The sequence below is a fragment of the Abramis brama genome (assembly GCF_963993115.1).
Source record: "Abramis brama genome assembly, chromosome: 14".
NCBI classification, from domain to species: Eukaryota; Metazoa; Chordata; class Actinopteri; order Cypriniformes; family Leuciscidae; genus Abramis; species Abramis brama.
In genome coordinates, this window is record NC_139976.1 from 38,211,901 (window position 1) to 38,231,001 (window position 19,101).

The window sequence follows — 19,101 nt, forward strand, 5'->3', positions numbered from 1 at the left end:
AAAACCTCAACATCAAAATAATGTTACTTAGAACTTATTTTATAATGTTCAGACAACATTCAAAAGGAACGTTCCAATAAAATGTAACATTCCGTAACCAAGAAGAAACGGAATGTTTGGAACGTTCGGAGAAAATGCAGAACGAACGCTTTCATAACTTAATGGGAACGTTGGCACGACGTTCTTAGACTGTGTTTTGTTAGCTGGGCGAAGTTGTTTTTATTGGAATTACTATAGTTTGTCTTTATGTGTTTTATTGGTAACACTTTACAATAAAGTTCATTAGTTACTGCATCATCTAACAATGAGCAATACATTTGTTACAGTATTTATTAATCTTTCTTAAAGTTAGTTAATAATAATCCAGCTGTTCATTCTTTGTTCATGTTAGTTCACAGTGCATTAACTAATGTTAACTAATACAACCTTTGATTTTAATAACGTATTAGTAAATGTTGAAATTAATATGAACTAAGATTAATAAGTGCTGTAGAAGTATTGTTCATTCTTAGTTGATGTTAACTAATGAACCTTATTGTAGAGTGTTACGCTACACGTCTGCATGAGCTTTCAACATGTATTGGGAGTAAAAGCTTAGTCATGTCACTTTGATTTGGTTTCAGCTGTCGGAAACAAACTCTGAAACCCGTCTCAATCCTGTCTTTGCAATACAACTGTCTTCCTGTAAGTTCAGATTTATTCGGAAATAAATCTCGACTAAAATGTGCACGTGTTTGTTTTTGCAGGTTTGAGTCTCTGGCTAAAAACATGTGAAAATACAGGAAAATGATATGAATACATACGATTACCAGTATATGAGCAAATACAAATGAGTGTGAGACCAGTTAGGCAAAATAAAAGAAGCCAGTTTATTACGCTGACCAGCTCGGCTCAGTCAGCTCAAGATAAATACATTTTGGGGAAAGAATGTGGACAACAACACAACAGAACCCTGCTCAACCCTGAGATTAAGATTTAAAACATTTGAGAAACACAAATAATGTTTTTGGTGCATTTGGTGTGATGCCAAAACATGACAATTCATTCAAGTTAGAAAAACTAAAGTTTGGCACAAACAGACGTCAGTTCGTCAGGCAGAGACTCCAGATTCATCCTAAACTTTGGACAGAAATACTGAAACATATAATCTCTACACTTTAATGCACTGCGTCTCGACATCCCCGTGTCTCTCATTACAAATAAAAGAAGTGCTTTCTGGGTGAAAATCATAAATACACTGATTTGTCTTAGCAAGGCAGCAACAAATTAAGAAACCCACTTTTAATACAAAAAAGTAGTTCAGCATTTCACAAACGTTGAATGGAAATACTTATTGTGCAATGTCCAAATGAATGCTTTCAGAAGTCAAAGATGAGCAAAAACAAATGCATGAACTTTCCTACAGGTCATCAAGATAACGTGTCATTACTTATACTCGTTATCCGTCCGCAAGATATGGATTATGTCCAGGAGACGTGTTGAAGTGCACAGAACCAACAAGAGTATCCACCGCATGTATATTCAGATTTCTGTGGAACACTAATATTCAGCATTTCTTACAATAAATCATGTTTGTGAATCATACAGTTAATGCAGCTGAACATGTGGAGACGCATTCCGAGTGTAAATGTGGCGTCGAACAGGAAGAACTGGTGGATCAAACACTGGAATTTTGGCCTTGAATTCAGAAATTAATAAAATCATCTTCGACAAAAAAAACTTAATTTCCCATTTTTTGTGTTTTTTTTTTTTTTTTTACACAAAGTGCCTTTCAACATTGCTTTCATAAACCCTCTGCTTTCCTCACTTCAGCTTCTGGAAACGTTGTTTTGTAAAGAACGATTTTCCATGCGACTGGATATATAGTGATGATTATGAAGAGGGATTTACATCCTGACAAGCAGGGCATTTAAAATTCAGTTCATAAATTAAGACAGAATAAACCAAAAATTGATTTAAAAAAAAAAGAATTATTATATAACAATAATTTTGCCCCCAGATATAAATATGAAAACCCAATATTGTGAAAAAGCATGTTGAACATGGCACATGAACGGTGATGCGCTGTGGAGGTTCAGTCTCTCGATGTGCCGCTCTGAGTCCGAGTGTCGAGTGCCAGTGAGCGATGCTGAGGAGTGCAAGAGAATCATCAAGGCCTTCGATTCTGAAGGTCCAACAGGAACACGCGCTGGAGGTCAGAGGTCACTCTATGGGGAGGACGAAGAGGACATTAACACATGGCTCACGCTTCCCTCATTCTGCTCGGATCCAAACGTGTGCATGTGTTAGTTTTATTTATAGTGCATATATTTTTACGCCGGTAGTTTCAGTTTAAATTTAATAGGCTTGCCGCTTATAATAAATCCCACTATAATTCATGTTTGTTTTATACTTGTATTTTTCATACCTGTTCTGAATAGCGGTAACACTTTACAGTAAGTTTTCATTGGTTAACATTAGTAATTACATTAGTTAACTCTTTCCCCGCCAGCGTTTTTGATCATTTTCATAAAAGTTTCATTCATGGCCCCCAGAATATTTTGTTGTATGAATATCTGAACATGCAACATGTGACCCTGGATCCCAGAACCAGTCACGAGTCGCACGGGTTTATCTGTGGGAATAATAGCCAACAATATGGGTCAAAATTATCCATTTTTCTTTCATGCCAAAAATCATAAGGATATTAAGTAAAGATCATGTTCCTTGAAGATATTTTGTAAATTTCCTACTGTAAATATATAAAACATGTATTTTTGTGAGTGAATGCAGCACAATCGCCAACATTAATGCACAACTTTAAAAGAGATTTTCTCAATGTTTCGATTTTCTTGCACCCTCAGATTCCAGATCTTCAAATATTGTCCCAGCCTAACAAACCAGACATCAATGGAAAGCTTATTTATTCAGTTTTTATATGATGTATACATCTCAATTTCAAAAAACGTACCCATGTGACTGGTTTTGTGGTCCAGGGTCACATATATCAAAAGAAAGAACAGACCCTCTTCTTTAAACAAACAAACCTGTTTAATTTAAGCTTCACGCATTCTTTTTTTATCAACACTTGAATGTGAGTTTCATTAAAAAGCACCATTTTGAGCAAAAAAAGCTGAGAAAATCACGTTTTGTCAAAGAATACATCTGGATCATATTCAGAAAGATGATCAAAACACAGATGCAGTCGATCGAGTCCATCAACACCTCAAAGCTTCACGGTCCTGAGTCGACATTTCATTCTGTAACATTTGGCAGTTTTGATTTATATGCTGTTTAATGTTGATGATCGCATTATTTTACATATGCACATGATTACATATCGCTTGTTTCTGCTGCTTCTCCTGTGTTTTGATCTGGAGATTCTGTACTCCTTCAGTTGATGTGTAATAGCGCCCCCTACAGTATAACAGCGAAAATAAGGAAATCTGGAAAATTGTCAATGGCGAGGAAAGAGTTAACTAAACACTGTTCATTTCAACATTTACTAAAGTTGTATCTTTTAATATTATTCAGTGGATCTGAGTTAATATGAACTAACAATGAACAGCTGTGTTTTTATTAACCGGATTTAACCAAGTAATAAATACTGTAGTGCTCATTATTAGTTAATGCATTACTAAACGTCAGCCGACAGGACCTTACTGTAAAGTGTTCCTTGAACACCATTAAATGGATTTGCTGGAGTGAGGAGGACTAAAATACGTTTATAGTGTTAATGATGTTTGTAAATGTTTTGTTTAATGATATTTGACATTATTTTTGAATGTAATAATAAAAAGTGACTTTTCCACTGATGTGTCTTTTTTTCTCTCAACAATGCAGTTTTGACAGAGGAACGATTCGTGTTAAAATACATATAAACATATATAAATACAGACTATATAAAAGAGAGGGAATCTAACTAAACATAAAAACTCATGCATATACTTTTGATTTATGTGCATGTAGTGCAAAAGAGAGAGGACATTAAGAGAAGTGTGTTTAAAGAGTGCAGATCGAGCTCAAACCTCTTCCTCCAGTGTCACCTGTTGATCTGACCATACGATGATCCTTTAATCGACTTGTTCTAATCAGAGGAAAACATTACATTTTAAAATACTCAATTAAAAATAAATTTACAAATCTAATACTTAAAATCCCCCTGTGGTGAAAATCTTGTGGCTTTTAATGTTGTTTCTATCTCTGAGCTGAGTGAGTGAGTGGAGGCGGGGCTCATTTGCATAATCAGAGAACCACGTATACTAAATGAGGCAAGGGTGTCGAGTTACATTCAAGATATATGAAACCGTTTAAATGTCGTTTTGGTGATCAAAGATGAGTTTTAAGGGATACAATGATTGGCTACAGGGGGACTTTAAATACTTTGTCATCTAGAAAAAGGTAGAAAAAAATTATACATGTACCTTGTGCTTTCTGCATTTCATTGAGAAATTATCCTCATTTAATACACAACCTATAATAAAGATGAGGAAACACATCAGTTAGTCCTGAAGAGAATGAAGTATACAGCAAAACAAACAAACTAAGGAAAATATAAACCCTTTAGGAAGATACCAGCAAATCATCATGAAAATCTCTAACGTAAGATTATCTTTCCCAGGTTTACAGTTTAAATCCAACTCATAACACTTCATATAAAAAAATAAAATAAACACATAATACATATACACATATACATATATACACACACACACACATTATAAAAACAAAAACCAGAGAGGATAGATGCTCTGAAATCTCAGTGTTGTTCTGAACTCAGTAACTGCTAAAACATCAACTGTTGTCTCCACTTTTCATGAAGAAAAGACTCAATTACATCATTTCTTTCATGCATGGGCAGATTCACACGCTTATTTCCCGTGTCTATTTCAATGCGTGTCTGAGCACAGGTTTAAACACGTCTGCTAAACACACACACACACACGCAGCTGTTCACAGGCAGATCGCCATCAAAAGGCCTGTTTCCAAACAATGCAATGCGTTAAATCCTGTTCTCCACGACTAAGACGAGACGACATCACTGTGACTATATACTGTAACATGCAATACTGTTGATGAAAAAAAGACTAAAAAGTAACTTAAAAATAAAAACTTTTCCAAAATACATCTACATTTTCTTCTTCTTCAAAAAAAAAAAAGATAGGCAGCAAAAATATTATAGACTGTTTTAACAAGCCTCCACGCCTGCGGTTGCCAGATCTTCCCAGTGTTTTATTTAATCTTTGCAATCTGGCAACCATGAGAATAAAGCGCTGATGTTGAGATATTCTGCTCAGTCTGTGTTCCTTCACAAGCTGCTTGTGACTAAATCTGCATAAACTGTAATAAATATATTGTTTGCGAAATGTGGTTGCGGTGTAAATGCACTTACGTAACCTGTGTGTGACAATACAGTCTTTTTTGCTTTTGTTTTAACCCTCTGAGGTCGACAAACGCGCCGACGCGTTTTGCCGGATTTTCTCCACATTGTAGCACTATAAACTTAAATTACTCCATCATTTATGGTCATACAGAAAAAAGAAATATAAAAAAAGAATCTGTGATATTTCTCCTTTTGTATGTGTCCAATTACAATCAAATCAAAACATTGTGCTTTTGTAAAATAAAGAAAATAAACAGGGTGTGCGTTCTGCCTCTCCGTCGCGGTGAACTTTTTTTTCTTGAGCACGTCTATAAACTGAAACAAAACTCAGCGAATACTTGTCACACATTTATGAGCCATATACCTTTATAAACATTTAAGTGTGTACTTTTAAATGATCGGATTCAAAACGAAAACAAATATTCTCTGTTTAAGTAATTTGTATAAAACCAACAAGATGTCCAGCTTCTCAAACGCTTGCTCATTACAGTTAATTTGGCCACGCCTACTCGCGCAAAAGATATTCACATGCAAATCTCCACATGGAACGCGAACGCGCTCGTTACCTCAACAACAAAACACTTCACTTCACTTTTCGTCGAGTTTGAAAGACGTGCCTGAGCTTACATTGGATTTAGGCTACCTCAGAAGAAGAAGAACGCGATTTGAAGACAAGAAAGATAAGGTAAGAAATTCTTACATAGCCTAGTTTGTTATTGTTGCATAAATGTCACGTTGCAGCTGAACTGTTGCTAGATATATGGGGAATATTATAATATTTAGACCCGTGTTTACTGTGTTTGTGGATATCTGCTCAAACATAGATATGTTTATGGTAACCATAATGTTTTATATTTGAGAGTGATCGCGTTTGAATGTATCATATTTTGCAAGCGATCGCGTTTGAATGTATCATATTTTGCAAGCGATCGCGTTTGAATGTATCATATTTTGCAAGCGATCGCGTTTGAATGTATCATATTTTGGATGAAAGCAAAACGCACCAAACGGCTTCATGTTTTTATTATTATCTCATTTCATATCATCATAACGGATGGAAACATTTGAAGTAACATGATAATCAATATATTTTTCTCTAGCTTCTTTTGGAAGATTTATAGGCTGCTATAGGTTATTTATTGTTATTATTATTTTATCCGCACTGCGCATATACCTTATGCCTACAAGGCACAACAAACCTGGTGTTCATTATATTATATATCGTTGGAAACGTGTGTGTGTGTGTGTATTCTGTGAATTTTAAAAAGGAATTTTAAAAAGCAATTTTAACCAGAAAAATCTAATATTTATTTCCAAAATCGTGCAGGCCTTTCTCTTGATATCAGTATGTTCACTTTTTTTTTTTTCAGGTCCCAGATGCCACTGAGGACTTCAACATTCACATGAGTCTCAGTACGTGAACATGGTAAAGTGAAAATCTTGGAAATGAAAGGTATGTACAATGTTTTTAGGAATGGCACAAAGGTCTCTGTCTTTGAAGTGCTTTTTTGGCATTTGTTGTGTATCTTTGGATTATGTTGTGTTGTAAATAAATCCAAACAATTTAAAAGCCATTATTTTTTAAATCTCCTCATTTACAGTATTGTGCAAGGTTGCTCAGAATGATAGGGGCCTGATAGCTCCTAATAGGGCCGTTAGGGGAGGTTCTTTGTCTTTCTCAGGTGAGAAAAGCTTACATATTAATGAGCTCTCGCATAAGGCTTTTTCACACAAAACACGTCGTAAAATTTTTAAATCAATATATTGTCTTATCTGAATGAGCAGTCAGGGTGATTTTCACATAGTTTTGCAGCAAATATTCTAGGCTACGTCATACAATTTTCAAAAGTCTTGTGAAGAAATAATCAGTATGGGTTTCATGGCCTTATTTCAGTGAGAATTTTTTTTTGTATTTTCAAAAACCACGCATAAATGTCATTATCTCAAAACTACAAACTTTTACATACATGCTGCTGATATATTATTGTAGCAGAGTTTGTGCTGAATACAGTGTAATTAGACTTTAGCCATGAAAATGTCACAAGTAACAGAAATAACCAGAAATGTCAGAGCATGTCAGAACACCTCCAGGGCCCAGAAAACAGCTCAGACCTCAGAGGGTTAATAGAATAACAATAATGTAATTTAGAATTCCTATCGGAAATTTTACTGTTTCTACTAGTTTTTATAATGTAGAGTGTACATTTATATGATAATATTATAAAAGAGGGAACTAGAGTTCATAAGTAAAATAAACCATGACGTGACATTCTCTTGATATGCGTTTACAGGTGAAAGTGCGAGTGTAAAAATATTTTTTTTCTCAACATGACATCAATCATGATCAGTAATCAAGACTACAATTTTGAGAAAATAGTTGCAATTATGAGTTTAACGATTATGCAGCATGACTAAAAAAATATTTTTTTCTTTGATTAAAAACTAGATTCAAATTCCCAGACTTTCAGGCCTGGTTTCACAGACAGAGCTTAGATTAAGCCAGGATTAGGTTTCGGCTTTGTCTGTGAACCCGAGCATTAGTCAACTAAAACTATCGGTCTAAATGTGAAAAAGTTAAGATGGACATTTCACACAGAACTAAGACTAAAGGCCCAATAACCACAGCACAACTATCGGCTCATTCGGTGTCAACTCAACCTGGATACATTTTTTTGATTTTGATTATAAAAACATAAAAAACTTGAAGAAGAAAGCCAAAATATTACATGTAATGGATGTATATTGACTTGAGTAATCAAAAGGAGGGTCAAAATTACCATTTTCACCTGATATTTGAATCTGACATTAAGACAGGCATGCAAACTTGAGGCAAAACACACAAGAAGTGCTTTGTCACCACTGGCATATAATACAACAAATATTGCTTAAGTCAGCCGATTTTACTAAAAGATCTACCAATCTCTGTGTAAAAATTTCTTTCTGAAGCCATTTTTTCTCTTTTTTGGGTATTTTCTCCTTAAAACTGCAGTGAACCAAAGACAGTCTCAAAAACACGCTTTGAAATCGCTGGTGTTTCTGACGTCACAAACTACCTTGTAACCAATCAGATCAACGTGTGATCGTCAACCAATGGATCTCTGAGCTGAGTGAGTGAGTGGAGGCGGGGCTCATTTGCATATTCATAGAACCGTGTATACTAAATGAGGGAAGGGTGTCGAGTTACATTCAAGATATTGATATAAAGGCAATTACTTTTTTTTCAAGGAAAAAACGTTTAAATATGTCATTTTGGTGATCAAAGTTTTAAGGGATAACATTATTGACTACAGGTGCTTTAACTTTAAGACTAATTAAAAATTAGCTTGCAAAATAAACCCTACAACATGCGTGTATTGTGCAACATCATCCTTGTCGTGTCTCTCACCTGACTGAACGGCACACATGTAGTGATATTTGTTCAGGCAGCCTTTGAAAACGCATCCCAACGTTGCTCCCTGTTTTTGGCACGTCGAACAAACCTGGAGAAACAAACAATTGAGTGTCATTAATGCAGAACGTTTGATGTTAAAGGGATAGTTCACCCAAAAACTGAAAACGACCCCATGATTTACTCACCCTGAAGTCATCCTAGGTGTATATGACATTCTTCTTTCAGACGAATACAATCAGAGTTATATTAAAAAATGTCCTGGCTCTTCCAAGCTTTATAATGGGAGTCAATGGGTATATATTTTTGGAAGTCATTCAAAGTGCATCTATCCATCATAAAAGCGCATCTGTCCATCATAAAAGCGCATCTGTCCATCATAAAAGCGCATCTATCCATCATAAAAGTGCTCCACAGGCTCTGCGGGGGTTAATAAATGCCTTCTGAAGTGAAGCGATGCATTTGTGTAAGAAAAAAATCCATATTTCTCGGTGTCGATAGCCTTGTGGGCAAGTGTGCCGGCATGTAGCGCCGTTGTGCTTCGGGCGACCCGAGTTCGAGTCCCGGCTCATGGACCTTTCCCGATCACATGCCCACTCTCTCTCTCCCACCTCACTTCCTGTCTAGCTACTGTCCTATCCTAATAAAAGAAAAACTCCAAAAAAGAAATCTTTAAAAAAGAAAAAATATTTAATACTTTATCGACTAAAATAACTAGCTTCCAACAGACAGCTGTTCGCATCGATTTACAGCAAAAGAGTAACCCTTGAACTTGACGTACAACGTAATGACGAACGCGGTTGCCCAGCCCTGTGTGTTTGAACCGCGAGAGGTGTCAAAGCTTATGCTACTCCTACATCATACATCATCAAGTGTTACTCTTGTGGCGTAAGTCGACTTGCATGAAGCTAGTTATTTTAGACGATTAAGTTTTAAATATGTATATTTTTCTTACACGAACGCGCCGCTTCACTTAAGAAGGCCTTTATTAACCCCCGCAAGAGCCGTGTGGAGGACTTTAATCATGAGTAGATGCGCTTTGATGGACTTCCAAAAAAATATACCAATTCACTTCCATTATAACGCTTGGAAGAGCCAGGACATTTTTTAAATACAACTCCGATTGTGTTCGTCTGAAGAAGAATGTCATATACACCTAGGATGGCTTCAGGGTGAGAAAATCATGGGCTAATCTTCATTTTTGGGTGAACTATCCCTTTAAAGAATCTGTGTATCCGAAATCTTACCGACACTTTCGCCAACCTGACGGCTTTCTCCAGCCCGTAGAGTTTCCCCCGAACCAGAAAGACGCCGGTGGCCCATACGGCACAGTCCTGGTGGAGCCAGTGTTCGTTAGCGTCAAGAGGAACCACAGGAGGGCTAAACCAATCAGTGGCGGCGTCCATCTTAGGTTTCTTCGCTGTTGGACTAGTACACGGCTCGTTCCATCTCGACTCGCGGAAAGAGTTCGTCCAATTGCCTCTAGAAGACGGATCCGAGTCACTATTACCCTCCTCCTCTAATGGATTGGGAATGACTTTGGAGGCCGATTTGTAGCCTTCAGGGAAATACGGCCCATGCAAGTCTCCAAGGTCGTTCACGTTCGACGATCCCCTGCAGAGACAACAAACTAGCACGTCGTTCCGCGAGCCGTCCGAGCAAACTCGACCGTACTGCAGTCCCGGATTTGCAGGCATCATTCCCGAAACAATCCCAGCAGACGCCGAACGCTTCCCGCGCTTGTTCTCCGGATAGTTCACAACCGTACAGGTGGGAAAGTCCTTGAGATGCACGCGTACATACGGCGAAAAGCTCTCGTCCCGAACCTCCTTCTTCTCTTCCTTGCAGTTCAGACATTTGAGTTTAATCTCGGGTTCCTGCGGTTGGAAAAAGGACGTGTGGTCAACTTTATTTTTGTGTTTCTTTCGTTTCCGTTTGCTAGCGTGAGATTTCTTCGCCGAAGTTGGACGTTTGTTAGCGGTCGTTTCTTTTCGCGGGATTTCAGGGCGACTGATTGTTACGGAATGACAGTTTCTTGTCTTTTTCTTTGCTGATTGGTAAAATGCATCTAAAGTCTTTGCATAAGATGAGGTAGATCTTTCTTGGCATCTCCGTGAGCGTCTGATTTCTGTTCGTTCTTTCTGTAAATGCAATGCCGTCTTTTCCTCTGCATCATCATGCATCCTTTCCAGCAAAGTGGAGGACTTGTTTTCCTTGGACTTCCTCGCCTGAGGTTTTATTGCACGTACGCGACTCGATTTGTACCTGGTGGGTTGGATGTTTTGAACAATGGCTCCCATCCTTGTGCCTCTCCGGGCTCTCGGAGGAAGTGTTTTCCTCTCGAATGTCTTCTTGGTGGCAAGCGAAGACAAACTATTGCTTGTTTTGAACGCATCAATGTTTGTTTGATCTGCAGATTCACCGTTGATGGACTCGGTTGGTTTGTCGCAGGACAATTCTGTTGTGAGATCAGACTCCTTTTCGTGCTTTTGCTTCCCATCAACTGCTTCTCCGCTCGTCCACATATTCTCCATTTGCTCTGCTGGAGTTGGTTCGGGATCAGTCAACACACTCCCAATTTGCTCTGTTGGAGTTGGTTCAGGATCAGTCAACACATTCCCAATTTGCTCTGCTGGAGTTGATTCGGGATCATCAGTCAACAAATTCTCCACTGGCTCTGCTGAAGTTGATTCGGGATCAGTCAACACATTCTCCATTTGCTCTCCTGAAGTTGATTCGGGATCAGTCAACACATTCCCAATTTGCTCTGCTGGAGTTGATTCGGGATCATCAGTCAACACATTCCCAATTTGCTCTGCTGAAGTTGATTCGGGATCAGTCAACACATTCTCCATTTGCTCACCTGAAGTTGATTCAGGATCAGTCAACATATTCTCCATTTGCTCTCCTGAAGTTGATTCGGGATCAGTCAACACATTCTCCATTTGCTCTGCTGGAGTTGATTCGGGATCATCAGTCAACACATTCCCAATTTGCTCTCCTGAAGTTGATTTGGGATCAGTCAACATATTCTCCATTTGCTCTCCTGAAGTTGATTCGGGATCAGTCAACGCATTCTCCATTTGCTCTGCTGGAGTTGATTCGGAATCATCAGTCAACACATTCCCAATTTGCCTTGTTGAAGGTGATTCGGGATCATCAGTCAACACATTCTCCATTTGCTCTCCTGAAGGTGATTCGGGATCAGTCAACACATTCTCAATGTGCCTTGTTGAAGGTGATTCGGGATCATCAGTCAACACATTCCCAATTTGCTCTCCTGAAGTTGATTTGGGATCAGTCAACATATTCTCCATTTGCTCTCCTGAAGTTGATTCGGGATCAGTCAACACATTCTCCATTTGCTCTGCTGGAGTTGATTCGGGATCATCAGTCAACACATTCCCAATTTGCCTTGTTGAAGGTGATTCGGGATCATCAGTCAACACATTCCCAATTTGCTCTCCTGAAGGTGATTTGGGATCAGTCAACACATTCTCAATTAGCCTTGTTGAAGGTGATTCGGGATCAGTCAACACATTCTCCATTTGCTCTGCTGGAGTTGATTCGGGATCATCAGTCAACACATTCCCAATTTTCCTTGTTGAAGGTGATTCGGGATCATCAGTCAACACATTCCCAATTTGCTCTCCTGAAGGTGATTTGGGATCAGTCAACACATTCTCAATTAGCCTTGTTGAAGGTGATTCGGGATCAGTCAACACATTCTCCATTTGCTCTGCTGGAGTTGATTCGGAATCATCAGTCAACACATTCCCAATTTGCCTTGTTGAAGTTGATTTGGGATCAGTCAACAAATTCTCCATTTGCTCTCCTGAAGGTGTTTCGGGATCAGTCAACACATTCTCCATTTGCTCTCCTGAAATTGATTCTAATGGACCAATGAAGTCTTGGTTTAACGACACAGCGAAGCTCGCGGCTCCCGGTTCGTTTGGTAAAACGACCGGCTCCTTGGATCTGGAGATGAGAAAGACGAGCTCTGGGTTTGCGTTCGGACACAATCTCTCTGGATCCGTGCCGTTATCCTCCGGGAATCCTCCCTCGAAGGGTCCGACGTTCCACAGGCCATTAGCAGCTCCATTCTGAAGTTCGTCCATGCTGATGGGAAACCTACACTCGCCGGGATCGGCTTGTAAAGACTTGAGCGTTTCCAAAGCTAGGTTTTCCATATCCGGAGGTTGTTGAAGATAGCAGAACGCTGCTACATTCTCCACAACTTGAGCCGGCGACATGAAGCCGAACGGCTCGCAAGATGCTAATCCGACCGGAACGGAAACTTGCTGGAGACAGTGTTGATCCACCTCCACCGGGAGCGCCTCGTCTCCCACGTCTTTCCCGGGATCATAGGCACGAAGGAACGCCGAAGGAACCCCGTAAACCGGGGAATGTTCTGAGAAGACATGTGACCGGCTCAGATATGATAGCATGACGGTCGTGTTGGAAAACGCATCGTCCGGTTGGATCTGCTCTGTGGGAAGCGAATCAGAGCCATTCTCGGGAAGAATCGTCCCATTGCTGGTCCCAGGATTGACGAACCAGCCCGGCGTCTGCACGACACGCAAGGCATCGATGGGATTCGCTTTTAAGAGGCATTCCTCTCTGTTCCGCGTCAGATCGAAGATGTTGGGAAGGACAGACAGATCCTGAGGCTGTAAACCATCGGAGTTGCTGGGAGGCTCTTCCATATCAACTGGGAGAAGAAACAGGACTGTCAGTTTTATTTAGGGATAGTTCACCCAAAAATGAAAATTCTGTCATCATTTACTCACCCTCATGTCGTTCCAAATAGGGATGCATGATATAAAAATTGACCGATAACTCTTTATATATGAAAACCTATATGAAAAATGTTCTCATCAGGCCGATAACGATAACATTAGAAATTATCGTATATCGTCCGATGCCGATATGGTGGCCGATATATCGTGTATCCCTAGTTCCAAAACCAGAAGACTTTTGTTCACCTTTAGAACACAAATGAAGATATTTATGAAATCTGAGAGATTTCTATGCCTACATTGAAAGTCTATTCATAAAATAAATCCACATGAATAGGTTAAGTACGATTGAGCTTCCGTTTACCATACTTGAGTGCTCCGTGTTTATATGTGAAAAAATCTAAATTAAATCTGTTCATCATATAAAGTGATCGAGTCTCTTCAGAAGACTAGGATTAAACTAGAGATTTGGGTGAATAGACTTTCAATTTCATTTAAGATAATCTTCATTTGTGTTCCGAAGATGAGCGAAAGTCTTAAGGGTTTGGAACGACATGAGAAAATTATGACAGAATGATCATTTTTGGGTGAACTCTCTCTTTAAAAACAATGCAATTTCACCAATGTGTTTTACAACAATAAAATGCAAAAACTAAAATAACAGAGTTGATGATAATAATAATAATAATGAAAATTTGCCAGCGATATATTAAAAGATGGATCTTAAGTACACCCTACTTTTCCTGCATATGCAAAATACTAACATAATATAAACTATTTAAGCAAATTGTGGTCTTCGGGTCATTTTGACCCGGAGAAGATTTTCTTTTTCCCCAAAATACTAGTTAATGTTATCGCATTGGACTGAAACTTAGTGATTCTGTTCCAAAAGGGTATAACTACTTCTCAAATGTTTTTTGAAAATTTTCTTACTTTTTTAGGGGTGGTTTTGTTACCTTGTTACACTTGTGGTCTTCCCGGGTCAAAATGACCCGCCCATAAAAAATAGCTTATAAATCACTCATTATACCATATTTTTACCAAATCTTGGATTCAATCTTTTTGTCAACTTGTTCTCGTTCAATTAGGACTGGTTTTGTATTTTCATTTGCATCTGATTAATTGTGGACCTCATTTATCTGAGAGTAGGCATCTAATTTTTTGAGTAAAAAAAACGTAATTTTTTAATAATTTTGGAATTTTTTTTTTTTTTTTTTTTTAAATTGGTACTGTTGATCACACTAGTCTACTTTAATGTTTCAACGGGAAGTTTGTTTTGAAAAACTTTTATTTTGTAAAAAATGGTACATAGTCACACTTGTGGTCTTCCCGGGTCAAAATGACCCGCCTATAAAAAATAGCTTATAAAGCACTCATTATACCATATTTTCACCCAATCTTGGATTCAATCTTTTTGTCAACTTGTTCTCTTTCAATTAGGACTAGTTTTGTATTTCCATTTGCATCTGATTAATCGTAGGCCTCATTTATCTGAGAGTAGGCATCTCATTTTTTGAGTAAAAAAAAAATATTTTTGAATAATTTTTGGAAAAATAAAATAAAATCTGAAGAAAATTGGCACTGTTGATCACACTAGTGTACTTTAATTTTTCACCAGGAATTTTGTTTTGAAAAACTTTTATTTTGTACAATATGGCACAGAGTTACACTTGTGGTGTTCCACTGGGCCATTGAGGGCCATTGTGGGCCATTGTTTCAATGGGCCATTGAAAGTGAATGGGAGAGACCAATGCAAAAAATGAATGGAACAACACAAAATAGGTATCATTTTAAAGCTTAGAATCTCAGCTTTTAAATGCACCTAATCACTTTGATCAACTCCTAACGAGAGCTGAGTTATCACTCTAAAACAGAGTGTTCCCCCGCAGGCGCCACCTAGCTGCGAAATAAATAATCATAATATTTTTCAAAACTATTACCTTGATCAACTTAAAATAGGTGTCATTTGAAAGCTTAGAGTCTGAAATTTACAATGAATGTAGCCAATTTGATAAACTCCTAAGTAGTGCTGAGTTATTTGCTGATAAATAGAAAAAAAACAAATTCATAATTTATAAACTACTTTTTTGTACTACATTCAGCAATATGTCAAATACATAATACAGCTCAGATAGTCCTGTGTCATATGTCATTTGAAAGGTCTCAATTTGTAGAATACAGCAAGCATAATTGTTTCAGGCTTTTTACTAAACTTGAGTGAGATTTTTGTAAAAGAAGCCCTTCAAGAGACCCATGTGTAAACCATACATGGATGGTACAATTTTAGACACATTTCCGCTCGTAACTTCATGAAACATGCTCCGATTGTGGAAAATGACACATCATTATTTACAGCAGATGCTTACAATTAAAATGAGTCCAAACTCAACATAATCCATCACTCAGAACTAAAGATATTCCTCATGGAGTTCTAACACAAAAAATACTACAGACACACAGACTCACATAGCCAAGCAAGGTAGCTTAGACTTGGCCTTTTTACTCGTAACTTCATGAAACATACATCGATCATGGAAAATGACACATCGTTATTTACAGCAGGAGCTCACGATTAAAAAGAGCCCAAACTCAATATATTCCATCAATAAGATCTAAAGATATTCCTCATGGAACTCTAACACAAAAAATACCACAGACGTACCTAGCCAAGTATATACTCATGAAGCTCTCACGTTTGGTTTTTGCTCATAACTTCACGAAGCATGCACAGATCGTAGAAAAATGTACATCATTATTTTCAGTAGACTATCACAATTAAAAAGAGCCCAAACTCAGCATAATCCATCACTCAGATCTAAAGATATTCCTAATGGAGTTGTAACACACAAACCCCCACAGGCGCTCACAGAGCCTTGAATATAGATGTAGCCTAGCACTTATGTCGCGTTTTAACTCATAACTCAATGAAGCATGCATAAATTGTGGAAAATGGCACATCATTATTTACATGAGATTGTTAAGATTAAAAAGAGCCCAAACTCACCATAATCCATCACATGCTCATATGTGTACATAAACAATGAACATGCTCCTGAAAATGTTTCAGTCTCTCCCATTCACTTTCAATGGCCCATTGAAACAATGGCCCTCAATGGCCCAGTGGAACACCGCAAGTGTAATTCTGTGCCATTTTGTACAAAATAAAAGTTTTTCAAAACAAAATTCCTGGTGAAAAATTAAAGTAGACTAGTGTGATCAACAGTGCCAATTTTCTTCAGATTTTATTTAATATTTCCAAAATTATTCAAAAATAATGTTTTTTTTACTCAAAAAATGAGATGCCTACTCTCAAATAAATGAGGCCTACGGTTAATCAGATGCAAATAGAAATATAAAACCAGTCCTAATTGAAACAGAACAAGTTGACAAAAAGATTGAATCCAAGATTGGGTGAAAATATGGTATAATGAGTGATTTATAAGCTATTTTTAATAGGCGGGTCATTTTGACCCGGGAAGACCACAAGTGTGACAATGTGCCATTTTGTACAAAATAAAAGTTTTTCAAAACAAAATTCCTGGTGAAATATTAAAGTAGACTAGTGTGATAAACAGTGCCAATTTCTTCAGATTTCATTTAATATTTCCAAAATTAATCAAAAATAATGTTTTTTTTACTCAAAAAATGAGATCCCTACTGTCAAATAAATGAGGCCTACAATTAATTAGATGCAAATAGAAATATAAAACCAGTCCTAATTGAAAGAGAACAAGTTGACAAAAAGATTGAATCCAAGATTGGGTGAAAATATGGTATAATGAGTGATTTATAAGCTATTTTTTATAGGCGGGTCATTTTGACCCGGGAAGACCACAAGTGTGACAATGTGCCATTTTGTACAAAATAAAAGTTTTTCAAAACAAAATTCCTGGTGAAAAATTAAAGTAGACTAGTGTGATAAACAGTGCCAATTTTCTTCAGATTTCAATTAATATTTCCAAAATTAATCAAAAATAATGTTTTTTTTACTAAAAAAATGAGATCCCTACTGTCAAATAAATGAGGCCTATAAATTAAATAGATGCAAATAGAAATATAAAACCAGTCCTAATTGAAAGAGAACAAGTTGACAAAAAGATTGAATCCAAGATTGGGTGAAAATGTGGTATAATGAGTGATTTATAAGCTATTTTTATAGGCGGGTCATTTTGATCCGGGAAGACCACAAGTGTGACAATGTGCCATTTTGTACAAAATAAAAGTTTTTCAAAACAAAATTCCTGGTGAAAAATTAAAGTAGACTAGTGTGATAAACAGTGCCAATTTTCTTCAGATTTCATTTAATATTTCCAAAATTATTCAAAAATATTCAAAAATAATGTTTTTTTTACTCAAAAAATTAGATCCCTACTGTCAAATAAATGAGGCCTACGATTAATTAGATGCAAATAGAAATATAAAACCAGTCCTAATTGAAAGAGAACAAGTTGACAAAAAGATTGATTCCAAGATTGGGTGAAAATATGGTATAATGAGTGATTTATAAGCTATTTTTTATAGGCGGGTCATTTTGACCCGGGAAGACCACAGGTGTTATAGGGTTTTGAACACCACATGAGGGTTAAGCAAATCCATTGCACTATATAGCAAATCTAAACTGCTTGATTGTTTATTTTGTTGCAAAATATAAACTATATTATCACTCAGCTCTGATCTGCAAAATGTGATGAAGATATTAAGGTATTTTAAACATAAACATCATTATGTATTCTGTAAAGCTACTTTGAAACAATGTGTATTGTGAAAAGTGTTATACAAATAAATTTGTCTTGACTTAAAAAATAAAAACATTAAAAATAATAATATTAAAAAACAAAAACAAAGATCAGTTAGACTCTCCACAGCTGGTGATATGCCGAAGAAATAGGTTTTTAATTTGCACTTTGGAAAATTATTAAATAAATGATGTTAATGTTCCCCTAAATTATCAACACACTACTTAATATCAGATGTAAACCACATTAAATTTATGCAATCAGTGTTGGTGACGTTTGCAAAACAGTGGAAATATTACGCAAGAGCTTTTGTGCACTGAAGAGCATTGCTTAGAAAAGACAAGCAGGCATAATAAAGTAACGTATTGCACTTAACAGAAGTCATACCTATACATTTTAATATATACCACATTACCAAATTATGTTTTTAAATAAATAATAAAATAAATAAAAAAATATGTGAGTGTGTGTGTTATATATATATATATATATACAAATGCAAAACTTAATGAAATTAATTGTCTGAAAGCAAATGAGGAATATTTCCTTTATTTCTCCAGCCAGATTTTAAATATCTTTACTCTTGATAACTTAAACACTGTATTAATTTAAAATAACATTAAATATTTATTTTCTAATATTTGTATTTTATATAGAAATAAACAGTGCATAATTAAGTTGTAAATATAGTCTAGTACCACGAAATCCCCTCAAATTACAAAAATATTAAAGAAAAACTTTTTCTGAAACAAAATATAATACATTTATTTCATTATACTACCAAAAGTTAGATGTATTGTCTTTGACCTGTTTGTTGAATACCAAATATATACCACGGTGAAGTATTACCATAGTACTTTGTCAAGATATTTACAC

General features: G+C 36.7%; 1 protein-coding gene across 1 annotated transcript in view; it reads right to left on the reverse strand.

Moving 5' to 3' along the window:
* Positions 1–845: 845 nt before the first annotated feature.
* Positions 846–19,101, reverse strand: part of LOC311095806 (uncharacterized protein) — an 18,911-nt gene continuing 655 nt past the window's right edge. The window contains exons 2-6 of the mRNA XM_084134608.1: positions 9,998–13,461; positions 8,748–8,841; positions 4,404–4,453; positions 4,008–4,066; positions 846–2,207 (exon numbers count right to left, since the gene is read on the reverse strand). Coding sequence (XP_083990734.1) covers positions 4,022–4,066; positions 4,404–4,453; positions 8,748–8,841; positions 9,998–13,456 — 3,648 coding nt within the window. The 5' untranslated portion in view covers positions 13,457–13,461 and the 3' untranslated portion in view covers positions 846–2,207; positions 4,008–4,021. The remainder of the gene's footprint in view (positions 2,208–4,007; positions 4,067–4,403; positions 4,454–8,747; positions 8,842–9,997; positions 13,462–19,101) is intronic.